Raw genomic sequence first — 12,750 nt, forward strand, 5'->3', positions numbered from 1 at the left:
AAGAAATTTTTAGTAGCAAAGGAATTAAAACCAAAACAAAACATTGGCAGCCAGCTCTGAGACAACTTAACTATGATACATTTCACCCCAGGTTTAGGCCTGCTAGCCAAATGGGAAAAATACAAGTTATCGTGGGGAAGTCAGGCTTGGAAGCCTTGGCTGGACTGTTCTTCTCACCCTTCCCCAAAAATCTTTGGGTTTTATTTATTTATTTATTTATTTATTTATTTTGCTGCAACTTTATGAATTCTAGGGAAAAAAACAGCAAGCTGGTGTCCCAAAAACTTTATGACAGCTGCAGAGAGGACTAAACAAAATATATTTATTTTCAGTGCATAGACAAATGAGGAAGATTCAAGGACTTACTCCTGAGAAAAACAGTAGCAATATGCTGCCAGGTGACTGAAGAAACAGCAAGAGAGACTGGAGAAGCTGACACTACCATGAAAATAATAAGCTGTTCCAGGCAGTGTGCCTCTGCTCAGGGAAGAGATGGGACAAGATAAAAGCCTGGGAGAACACACCACTGCCAGGACTGACTCCAAGTTACTACATCTGAAAACATCCTCACGTGTTCGCAGCAAAGCCTGAGCTTTTACCCAGGATTTTAGTATACAATAAACAACACCAAGAATAAGTGATGTAGAAATGTAAAGTTAAAAAGTCCCTTTTGTCTCAGAACTCACCCCAAAAGACTTCAGCCCTCACTTAAGCACAGAAGATGAACTCAACACTCTGAACTAAAGCATTTCCAAATAATAAAATGATAAATTAGGGGGCAAAGTGATGACAACTGGTTCTTCCAGAAAATACTCATTCACCTTTAAAATAATCCCCAAACATACCTGTTTGGGATATACACACAGTCAGAAGAGCGATAGTTTTACAATGCAAAATACAACATAACAGCCTATGCTGAGAAGTCAGAAACTCCCGATTGACCTCGCTGTGACTGAGGAAGGAGCAGGAGACTCCAAAGAAGTTTTGAATAGTGAATGCAAGTCCTTTCTTTCTTTCTTTCTTTCTTTCCATTTTTTTTTTCTTTTTCTTTTTTTTCTGCTAGGATGACTTATGATGATGCAGGAAGATCTGAATAATCTTCCTGATTTGTTCTTGATTTTTAAACTTCATGAGAACAGAAAAATCACATAATCCATTTTTTTCCATTCCCACAGAGGAATTTTTTTTCATGGGTGCCTCTGGAAAATTCTTACATTTCACCAAGTATAGCTTTTCAACCAAATGTTCCCTGGGATTAAGCTAGTATTCACAAGACCAAGAACATTTTGCAGTGAATAGCAATCCCTCCTTCTCTGGACTGCTCAGCTTTCAGTAGGTTCAAGTAGAAACCACTTTAAGAAATGGAGGAACTGCAGGATCCTGCAGAACTGCACAGAACATTAAAAAAATCACCAATATAACAAACAATGAAATCCTTCCAACTCTCCTTCCACTCTCTTTCTGTCATTTATATGCGTGTTTTTCAATCATTCAGATTTTTCTCTGCAGCATAATGTGAGAGCGTGTTACTTTCCAAATCGTTCAGAAGTTTTGGTTCTGCTCTAGGTGTTTTTCTTGGAACATGCATGCAACCTTAGGGACAGGAGGACTCTTACATCCATTTTCTCACATGGAAAATTGGACTCCACAGTGGCTGAAGTTGACGAAAACCTCAGTGAAAACAACTGACTCATTCTGGTAGAAGCTTAAGAGAAAAAAAATAAAAATAAAAGAATTAGGCTCTCGCTTCCCTACAGAAATAGATCAGTGATGTATGTTTATGCAGTGACATTTTTCAAACACTCATTAATAAGTATACTTCGGTTGAATATTCTCTAAATTCCTTAAGATCCAGATACTTCTTGCTGGGACTAGCTCTTCATTAATGTAATGACCCCTTAATCCAGAAAGGAGAAAATGTCCATACCACCTGCTAGCGTTACTGAAAGCTATCTGGGTAAATGCACAACGTGGCAAAGTATGAATATGGATTTGGTCAAAAATAATTACACTGCAACCTTCTGGCATCCAATAGAATTGTGAATATTTTCTTAACACGCTTATGCACACACAAAGGAAACAAAACAAGCAAACAAGAACTGTTTGAAGATGAATTCCTGCCTTCCCCCTGCAGTCCTCCCCACCCACCCAGCCAGAAAATGTGATTTACCAGAAGGAGTTCACAATGCTGCTCTGGCTGAGAAAGTACACTGAGAACTTCACAGCGAGCCCAAAATAGCCTGAAAAGAGGAAATGGGTGGGGGTGAGGTTCTTTCTTCTGCTCACAAAGAGCTTCACCAGCCGATATAGATCAAGCAAAAACAGTCCTGACATGCAGAGCGGCACTTGGAGACAGTCCTCCCCGCTTTTCCCAGTCGGGTCTATTTTAAGTTCACATCACAGGCAGCTTGGCAGCTACATGTTTCCGAAAGTTGCCCCTGCCACTTCCACAAGTTCAAAGCGTCTGTAAGGGTGCAGCTCACGGAACAGAAAATTCTGAGGGACAGAAAAGGCACTCGCTGGCTACTGAAGGCAAGTCACCACAGAAAGAACACAATTACTACTAATTAAATGAAGCTGAAAACTTGTTCAGTTTTCAGTACCGTATTACTGTTTTTCAAATAAATACAACATTTCCACTCGATATCCATGTGCTGATTGTGTGTGACGGACACTGCGTGTCCACTCAAGCAAAGAAAGAAGTTCTTATCAAGAGATTCAGTTGTGTGAGCTGCACCTTGGTGGTGTTGTCATGGAGTCTCTCACCTTCTTCATGTCCTTGCAGAAAAAAATAACATTTTCGGCTAGAAATAAAAAGGACGTATGTTTGTGTATGTATGCAGATACAGAACCGGGAACAATGAATATGGTGGTTGCATGTGAAACCATGATTGATTCCCAGTAAGAAGAGAATATGAGGAACAGTAATTGCATAGTATGATTAGAGAAACTGATGATAATGGAAATACTAACAAAAATGTAAAAGCACATAAACATTACTAATACCTTCAGCCTGCATTACAGAATCCTTCTTATCTATAAAAACAGCAATGGGAGATGAAGCAGAAGTTTTCTGAAACTAGAAAAACAAACAGTAACCAAAACTGAGTAAACTTCCTTGAAAGAACATGCTTTTATTATTTCATACCCGTATCTTCTACAAATGCCAAAGCTTCATGATCCCTCTTGTTAAGAGTACTAAGTTTCTGGGTAATCTTAGATCAAAAAATTATCAAAAAGTGTAGTTCCGCAAGGGAAAGACATACTATTTAATATCAATGGATTAAACTAGACAAATAGATTTTAATCACCTCTTCCTGAAGTAATTTATTTAAGGGAAATAAGAGCAATCTCATCCTCAAAAGTCCATTTTTAAGATATCTATAAAGAAATGAAAATACAGGTCTGCAAGTTCAGCCTGTACATTAATGTGAGCATTGGAACACCACCAATCTCAAGCAGCAATCTAAAGCTATTGAAGTAAAGAGAGAGCAAAGCTGTCCACAAAGAAAAAGAAGTTGCCAGCCCTTGCCTCTTTATGATATGCAAAATGATGTGAAAGCTTTCAAAGAATTTCACACGGTTGGTGTTTCTTATTTTAGTGACACCTGCTTCAAAATGGAAAGACAGAAGAGGAATGGATACCACATCTCTTGCAGAGCAGCCCAAGAGCTCACCATTCCCATGCAGAACACCACTGCCCTGTTACACAAGGTCTCTCTATCCACCTTCTACACAAAGTTCAACAGATTATCTTAAATTGCTGTAAACAACTCCTATTTCCGATATTCAATACCTTTATTCCAGCAGCTTACTGCTCTACATTCTTAAAATGTACCTGAGTCACCTTCATGTGTTCTCCTCAGCGCTCTGGGAAAATCAGGGTTTAGTAAACAGGTTAAGCAAATGAAAAGATTAGTCAGTATTGTGTTTCAGATGGATGTGAGATGAGATTACACTGAAAGTGAGTATATTAACAAAATTAAGAAGAAAGGTTTCCAGAATCTTTGAACAATTTAAATGGGCCGCACTACACAAAAAGCAACCATCCCCAAGTTTTGGGCTTCAGTCTTTCTGACCTTGGTATTGAAGATCATTACCAATGCACTGGGGAAAACTGCTGCCATACAGACTGGGTGACACAGCCCTTATGGGTTCCACATGACTGAAATGAAAGAGGTTGGAAGGAAGAGATTAAGAAGGCACCTAGACAAAAATATAGTTATTGAAGACAGAATAGCAGTTATGCTTACATTTACTCCACACTGCATGTTAACGTACATCTCTAAGCAAAGGGCATGAAATCCAGTACACTTAAATATTCTGGTGATCCACACGAGAAACAGAACTTACACAAGTTAAAGCAAGCTCTATTAAGAATGAATACTGACATTTAAGAAAGGCTTGAGATTACATTTCTACTTTCATTTTTGTGTTGATTCCTCCCTACTCCCCAAGCTTTTTGGTGACAGAAGTCATCACGAGTTTGAGCTCAAATCTTACCAAGGACAAAACATTAGATGGGAAGAAGAAATATGACCTAACCAGCACGGCAATGGATAGCGTTATCTACAAAGGCTTAAAAGCAATCCAGTCTGGTCTTACTCTTCTCTGCACCTCTGTTAGGAGTTTATCCAGCTCTTCTATGTCTATTTGGCACTGGTGTGACAGGCTATGATAGTTACTGCTCTGTGAAAGCACTTTATAGAGAATGGCAGAAAAAAAAATTGTACAAGAACCTCTCATGTTCTAAACACAATTCTTCCCACTAATTGGGTTTATGGATCTTACTTTACTCTTACTCCACTCTTACGGTGGCTCAACATTATCATGTTCTGGTTCTGGTAAGTACACCATCATCCCAGTATTAGAGGCTTCACCTATCATTTCAAATCTTTAACAAATCCAAAAGGAGAAGGGAAAAGGAGGACATAGAAAGCTTTTCCCCGTAAAATTACTTCTTTGAGAGTATAGAAAGCTTTTCCCCATAAAATTACTTCTTTTGAATAATAGTGAAAACAGCTTAGATATAAATCTGATCAAGCAGGACAGAAACTGGCTAAATATGCAGACTGAGGAACTGCAAACCAACTGAAAATGCCTGGTGCCAGTATCCTCAGCAAATCCAGCCCTCTAACAGACCTCTGAACAGTGTGGATGTCCTCCCTCAGCTGTGAGATAAGGTAGTTATTACAATACCTCTGTACGTACACAGAACCCCCACAGACACACAAAGCACTGAGAAAGTTTTTCCAATTCAGTGGTATCAAAGTAAGGCAGTCCCCATGCTGGGGTTGCTACATGCGGAAGCACAGCATATATGAGTCTTGGCTCAAACTGCAGTTCATACGCATCAGTATACCATAAATAATTTAGTTTCAGTGTCCATTAAAGGCAAAGGGTAACTAGAGGAAGAGGCATAGAGAGTTAAACCCGCTAGCTGAACTCTAGCTGAAGGCAAGTGGCAAAGCTAGGAAGAGAACTCAAGGTTATGTCTATACTGCTTCAACAGCCTGACTTCTGGAGAAGCCATAAACACAGCGCGCCTTGCCTCACACAACACAGATGCACTCCTTGCTTTTCACAGAATCACAAAATCATAAAATATCCCAAGTTGGAAGGGACTCACAAAGATTACTGAGTCCAACTCCTGGCTCCGTACAGACCACCCAACATTCAAACCCTGTGTCTGAGAGAGGAGTCAAAACACTCCTTGAACTCCAGCATTCAGGGCTGTGCCCACTGCCCTGGGCAGCCCATTCCATGCCCACAGCCCTCTGGTGCAGCACCTGTCCCTGACCCCCAGCTGCCCCTCCCCTGACACAGCTCCATGCCGTTCCCTCGGGCCCTGTCGCTGTCACACAGAGCAGAGCTCAGCGCTGCCCCACGGCTTCCTGTGAGGAGCTGCAGTGGCCATCAGGCCTCCCCTCAGCTCTTCTGCTCTGCGCTAAGCGAACCCAGGGACCTCAGCTGCTCCTCATACAATCTGGCCTCCACACCCTACACCACCTTTTTAGTTCCCCTTTGGAAGGTCTCTAATAGTTTTATGTCCAAACCTGGACGCATTACTCACAGTGAGGCCACACCACAGCAGAGCACACCACCACACTTCCTTTTCTGTCCTTTCTCCCAATCCATGCAGAAGGTTGTAACATCTTCTTAGCTACCTACAGTGACACCCCATTATTATTTTTTGTTTTTTAATCATGCATAGTAATTTCATACTGCAATATGAATATGTAATGACATATCTAAAGACCTGCCTTGTTCAAACATCTCACCTTCATAACCTCTCTCACGATTACCTCAACATACACAATCAGAAGAGTTTCTGAAATCCTCCTCTTGTCCTTAAAAAAATTATTTAAAAAAAAAAAACAACAAAACAACAATGCATTGAAAATTTTGTTCAAGTTTTTACTAGCAATTAAAAGTCAACATCTAAATCTCTACTGGAAGTTGAAAAAGTGCCCCTTCACAATAACCACCAGAGAAATTCTTGCAGGGATGCCCCTGGCTCCATACTACTAACTTCTACTGTGCCTCCATCCTTTTGAGCCCCTCAGCTAGCTCGAGGCATGCTCAGAGCCACGTACCCTATCAGTCTCATGTTCACATATGTTCACATCAAGTGAAAAGAAAAAGAAAAAAAAAGGACAACTCTTCTCTAGTACAGGGCTGCTTTTCAGACATGCTGATCATTCTGTTTCCCGTTGACTACTGAGGAAACAGTGGATCCTCATCATTTCTGAAAAGTGGGCCACAGAGGACTTCAGAGCTGAGCTGATAGTCACTGAGATGCCATCTTCGGCACAGTTACACAAGTCACAGTCTTCTAAAGCCAAACAACAGACTGAGCAACGAACTGCTCATAACTGTAAACTACAAGGTACTCTACTCAAAGTTAAAAGAAAACACCTAAAAATCTGGTTAATGTAAATGTATTAGGTGTCACGATTTAAAAGGCAGCCCATTTTCATAACAGATACATGTCTGAATGAGGTTAAAAATCTACTCTGAATGTTCTACAACTACTATTAGCTGGAAAGGGTTTATCAGGAAGAAAATAGCCATTGTGATAAATGACAAGGAATTCAGTGTTCATCCAGTAGCTCAGCCCCAGCACATGTCACGGCAGGAGCAGCTGAGGTGGTTGTTAGCCAAGGAGCAGCACCTGGGGCTCCATGATGAGCTGCAGAAGGGGAAAGCAGCTCCTGGAGGACATGTGCATGAGCAGAGCCAGTTCTGTGATAGTACGGCAGTGCACCGCAGGCAGTGAGGTGACGCAGGGCCAGGCCTGGCTGGCCAGAGACTGAAACAATGAAACACACTGAGAAAGGAAGAAAGCAAGCAAACTATACCAAGCTGTCAGATACCACTGACGTTTTGCATATATGATGTCTGTACTTTCCTCTTTTGCCTCACCTATCTAGATCACAAGATGTTGGTCTTCTACCCAATGAAAACGCTCAATGACATTGGGACCTTCTCAGTGACCCCATCCTTGGCAGGGTTTAGGCCTTCTGCCGGTGCCCAGGAGTGGGGGCAGTGGGCAGCAGGGGTGCAGGACCACTTCTTCTTCCCTTCCCTGTCAGTGACACCTGCTGGGGAGCAGGGGCAAAGGCACGAGGGGCTCTGGGAAGCCCCAGCATCGAGCCCTAGCCGCCTTTCATTGAGGTTTCTTTTTCTGGAAACATTACAGACAGCCTTGAATAGAAGAGAGTTGTAGGACGGGGAAACAAAACTTGGTGACAGTTGTTAAGGGAGTGACAACAGTGCAATCAACAGATGGGTTCGTGTGCAGGGAAGTTTGATTCAGCTGATTTTTATAGCCGCCTTATTATGTCAGCAATCGGCGTTAGCCGCAGTGTACCGGAATAGCTGCGTCCTTTGACCGCACAGCCAACGATCTCCTTGCGGGCCTACAGCTCATGGTTATTTTGGAATAAGAAAACTTGAATCAGGAGAAAATAACTGATTTAAGATCACTTTAAGGTCAACTTGCTTTGCTGTGAAAGGGCAGAAAGTCTTTCCAATACGAACGGGAATCGGGCCTGACATTTCAAAAAAGGGAACCCATCCCCACTGCCAAAAAGCACACGATGTTTGCTTCCCCTGTGCCCCCAGCATGTGTGAAGAAGCCCAACGTGCCTCAGGTCACACTCCTATGCCACGCCAAAGAAGGCGTGGAATCCAAAAATCCCCCAAATTAATGTGAACTACAGCAAACATCTCAACAATCCAACTTCTGTTTCAAGCAAGCACTAACAATAATCTGCTACACTGCTGTGGCGTGGCCCTGAGTCAGGTTATATTTATTCATTTTTCTTGTTAGAAAAGAAAAAGAAAGAATTAGGAACATCTGTTAAGCTTTAGAAGAGCAGAAGATTGGGTACCTTTAAAAAAGAACAGTATTTCCATGCAAATATAAACTTATCATAAGCTTCCTGAAGCATACGCAGGATAAAGGCAGTATTGCTGCAGAGAAGGTGTCTGCTTTCAAGGGGATTTGCATTCTCATCGAATGCTGGACCGGGTCCAGACCAGCCAGAGGATAACCACCCTCCAACCTCCCTGAGGAGACGTACAGAGACGAGACTGAAGCAGTATCATTTCTGACAGAAATCAAATCCTGGCTACTGCACTGCTGGGAACACTACAGACAGGAAGAAAAAAAAATGTCTTCCTCACAGAAAAGAACGATTGGAATTAAAACAATTATGTGGAGCTCATTCAGATGATACTTTCTCAAAGGACCTGATACGGGAACACACTGTGTATTTAATAAATGCACACAAAAACGAAGTAACTGCTAACATAAAGTATAACTTTAACAAACAGAAAAGTACAAATTAAAGCTATCCAGTTAGAAAAGTAACTCATTTACATGCCCAGGTTAAGCAAGCTAAATAACATGTCTAGTCAAATCATACATAAAGCCATGGAGAGCATTCAAAGGATACCATTTGTTGAAATTTCAATCGGTTCAAATTTCAGCACTATTGTCTCAAAGGAGAGAATAACATCTAGCAATACGTCTCCAAAGATCCAAAAACAAGTGACCTTAATGGAAGCTTATGAACATTAGGACGTTGCATTACAGGCAGTGGGTATGTATTCAGTACTTGCTTCTTGATGTAATGGTCCTGGGGATATATATAAGAATCATGGCTCAGACTGAGGAACAGGTTCTTGATATTTGCTGTGTTGCCATACCCATGGAATGACAGAATCCCAGCATGGCTGAGGCAGGCAGGGCCCTCCGGGTCCCCCAGTCCCAGCCCCGCTGCAGCAGGGCCACCCAGAGCAGGGTGCCCAGGCCCACGGCCAGGCAGCTTCTGGAGACCTCCAAGGAGGAGACCCCACAGCCCCTGGGCAGCCTGTGCCACTGCTCCGTCACCTGCACAGCACAGCAGTGCTCCTGCTGTTCAGAGGGAGCCTCCTGTGCTCCAGGATGTGCTAACTGATTCCTGTCATTGGGATCTTGGAAAGCCCTTGCCCTTGTATTGGAAAGGGCAATTGTTCCATCTTCTTTGTACCTGCCCCTTAGGTGTTTGTAGATATTATTTATCTCCATTCTTCTGAAGTAGTAGAAAACTTGGTACTGCCCCACAGCAAAGTGGATAGAAAAATTATAAGCCCATCTTCAGTGCCAGCAAAGCACAGGAATGAGTAAAGCAACGTGAGCGCACAAGGTGGCAACTGCTCAGTTTTGTCAACGTGTCCAATAAATGAAAAAATTTCTTGTGTTGTTTTTAGGGCTGGTGAGCTCTAAGATTGTCCCCAAAGTAGCAGCATTTGAATTGTGTAGGACTTACACAGACCCTCAGCCATAGCTAAACCCTTTGTGAAAATATGTCTAGACTACAAGAAAACAATATTTATAATGGCCTGGTTGGCCTTTTTCAGCTGTAATACCAGGAACCCAAAATTATGGACATGCCAGATGGAAACGGCAGTCAGATATAAAATCACAACATTACAGCATTATTAGAAAAAAAATATTTTTCAACTGATACCTTAATTGGTACTTTTTGAAGTCATGGTTAAAAATAGTTCTTGCTAGAATCCTGGCATTGCTGTTTTGCAGCATTTGTAGCACAAATATTAGATTGGTCTGAACAGAAATGTCTGTGGGTAAATGCATCAGGAAGGGCAACAGAAAAAACTTAGAAAAAATATTTTTTTTAATAATCAGGGATATGAATGACAGCCATCAAACAGGTAAGCACCAAGGGATGTGGAGTTTGCATCAGCACCAGAAAGCCACTGACCAAGATGTCCGCAGGATGGATTAGTAGTTCTGTGCTGTGACAGCAGGAGGATGGGCAGTGAGCCCCACAGTAGGGCAACGCAGGAAATGTGCAGCAAACTAATATTCACCTAGGCTAGAGTAAGAAAGATTCCAAAGTGAAAGGACAGCCCATAATACCATGCTTGACTCCTAAAGGACGGAGAAGATCTACCCTGAAAACACGTCGTCATCACCAGTCAAGCAGAATTGAAGCGACGCGATAAGGACTTGGCAGGTGATGCTCCTCATCCTCCAGGTGCACACAACCGATCCCACCTAGAGAATGGAGGCTTGAGAGTGGGAACGAAACTGGTAGGAGCACAAGTGTGGGAGGAATCAGTTTTGTTTAAGACAGGTATCACCTTCCCTTCCTCAGTATCTCACTGAGGTTTTCTGCATTAATTCCCTTGTTGTTATGTATTATGATTAAAGTTGAGATTCTTAAGAGAATCACTAGGATCTCAGAGTTGAAACATGCAGAAAAAAACACTATGTAGTGTGGAAAAAATGCAATGAGATTGCCAGGGCTAGCAGGCAATACTGCAAACAAAACATTTTTACATGGTAACACATAGAAAAAGGTAGTCCAGTGATGGAGAACCCCATTGCTGATTATTTTACCCAGTAAACAACTCTTTACCCGAGACAGAATTCAGCAGGTAATGTTACTTTACTAGGTGTATTTGAGACAAACATTAGCAAAGGAGGAGGGCCACCATTCTGCTCTGCTGGGAATCTTCCCAGCCATGCAGACTAGCTATAAAGTTTGGTCTGTTTCCGCACAAGCATACTTGATCCAGTTACAGGTGTGATCCTTACCTACAGTTTATACCAGCATAACCAGCAGGCACATCTATAGGGGTCTACAAGTTTCTCTGTAATGCTACTATAGCTATTCCCACATGGGAATTCTCTGATACTGAAGAGCATACCAGCACTGAAATCCAACTATGTCACACAGTTTTCTAAAGACTTTGCTGTGGCAGTGCTGCTGAGTGCTGGTCTCTGAATGGTGGTGGCTTCAAGCACCAGTTGCTATTTTCTGGGATTTATGGCTGAAAGGATTAAAACCAAAGAAAACTAAAATAGATCCCCAAAGGATATTAATGGCTCTTTCAAGCTCTGTCGCATTCCAGATCTTATTATTACAGAAAAAATATACTTAAGGTGATAGATACAGTTCTCTCAATTCAAATGGTTTATCCAAAGAGTAAATTCTAACTCCTTATATAAACATCTAATATGTCAAACACAAACACTCTGGTGATCATTTGCTCCACATATACTTAAAGGACAGCTGAAAATTTGGGCCATTTTAAATGGATGTGCATACCACCGTTGACAAACATGGGGCTAATGTCCTGGAAACATCTGAGGCCCACGGGCAGCAGTGGGAGCTGCAGGTTCCTGCCCTTGGTAGGGATTTATACCTCTGCTTCCCACATAGGGATATAAATGTGCTCGTGTGCCCGTGGAGAGGTGTCGAATAAGATGCAGATACGGATAATAATTTCCTTTTCATCTGAACATTCTATGCGATGGCATGGCTGACGATAGCTTAACATTAGAAATTAAAATATGATAGTTCATTTTAACGTAGTTCATTTATCTTCTACATATCCTGATCCTCAGCAAAAGAAGGAAATCCGCTTCCACAAAGCCAGACGACGAATCATTACATTAACTATCACAGTCACAGAAGATAGGAAGCTTTATCTGTTTATATCGCAGCCATGGAAAGGTCCAAGAAAAGAAGAATGTTAACTAATAGCAATAATAAAAAAATAAATCCTTCAGCCATGTGTTCCGTTCAATCATTTACAACATATATTTTTAAAATGAACAAAACAACACACTGTCCATTTGCTGGGGAATTATTTTAAGGTCCTGGTGTCCCTTAGACTCTCTTCTCACGTCTTTAGATGTCTGCCTTTCACTCTCTCGGACTGAAATGTCTAGACATCCAAATTAAGGAGTGACCAATCACCGACAAACCGATCCCTCTGCGCACAAGGTCAGCGCTGCAGAGGCACACACACACACGCACACACGCACACACTTGCAGTATGCACTGTGCAGGAGACCTTTATTTGCGCACAAAAATATTGATGTTGCTAAGTGATACTCAGGCGGTCACCAGCCCCAAGTCTTTGTGTTTGTTTATTGCTGTGTCTTCTTTCCTGCGTAAACAATGCAACGGTGATGCACTGGGATAGAAAAGCCTGGCTAAATTAAAACAGCTATGGGAACTGATTTATTATGTCTGTGTGATATCAACCCATGACTCCTTTTTTTTTTTTTTCCCCTTATTTTATTCCGTTAAGTCAGAAGGAAAACAAAAAAAAATAAGGAAAACACACATATCTTGAATAGTCCCAATCATCCCACTTACACTTCATTAAATGTAATTTATTTACAAGGTCCCTCTGTAACTTAACCATGCTGGAACCAGATTC

General features: G+C 41.7%; 1 protein-coding gene across 13 annotated transcripts in view; it reads right to left on the reverse strand.

Annotated features, from left to right (window-relative positions):
• Positions 1 to 12,750, reverse strand: part of LDLRAD4 (low density lipoprotein receptor class A domain containing 4) — a 291,190-nt gene that overhangs the window by 47,335 nt on the left and 231,105 nt on the right. For 3 of the 13 annotated variants that reach the window (XR_005854449.2, XM_046925124.1, XM_040684981.2), the window contains exon 1: positions 846 to 1,306. The exons of the other annotated variants lie outside the window; for them this stretch is intronic. Coding sequence is in view for 2 of the 3 variants with exons in the window: in XM_046925124.1 (XP_046781080.1) it covers positions 846 to 1,032 (187 nt within the window). In the remaining variant the exon portion in view is untranslated. Of the gene's footprint in view, positions 1 to 845; positions 1,307 to 12,750 lie in introns of those variants that run through there. 13 annotated transcript variants of the gene reach the window in all.

This window comes from Gallus gallus, chromosome 2, assembly GCF_016699485.2.
Source record: "Gallus gallus isolate bGalGal1 chromosome 2, bGalGal1.mat.broiler.GRCg7b, whole genome shotgun sequence".
Taxonomy (NCBI): Eukaryota; Metazoa; Chordata; class Aves; order Galliformes; family Phasianidae; genus Gallus; species Gallus gallus.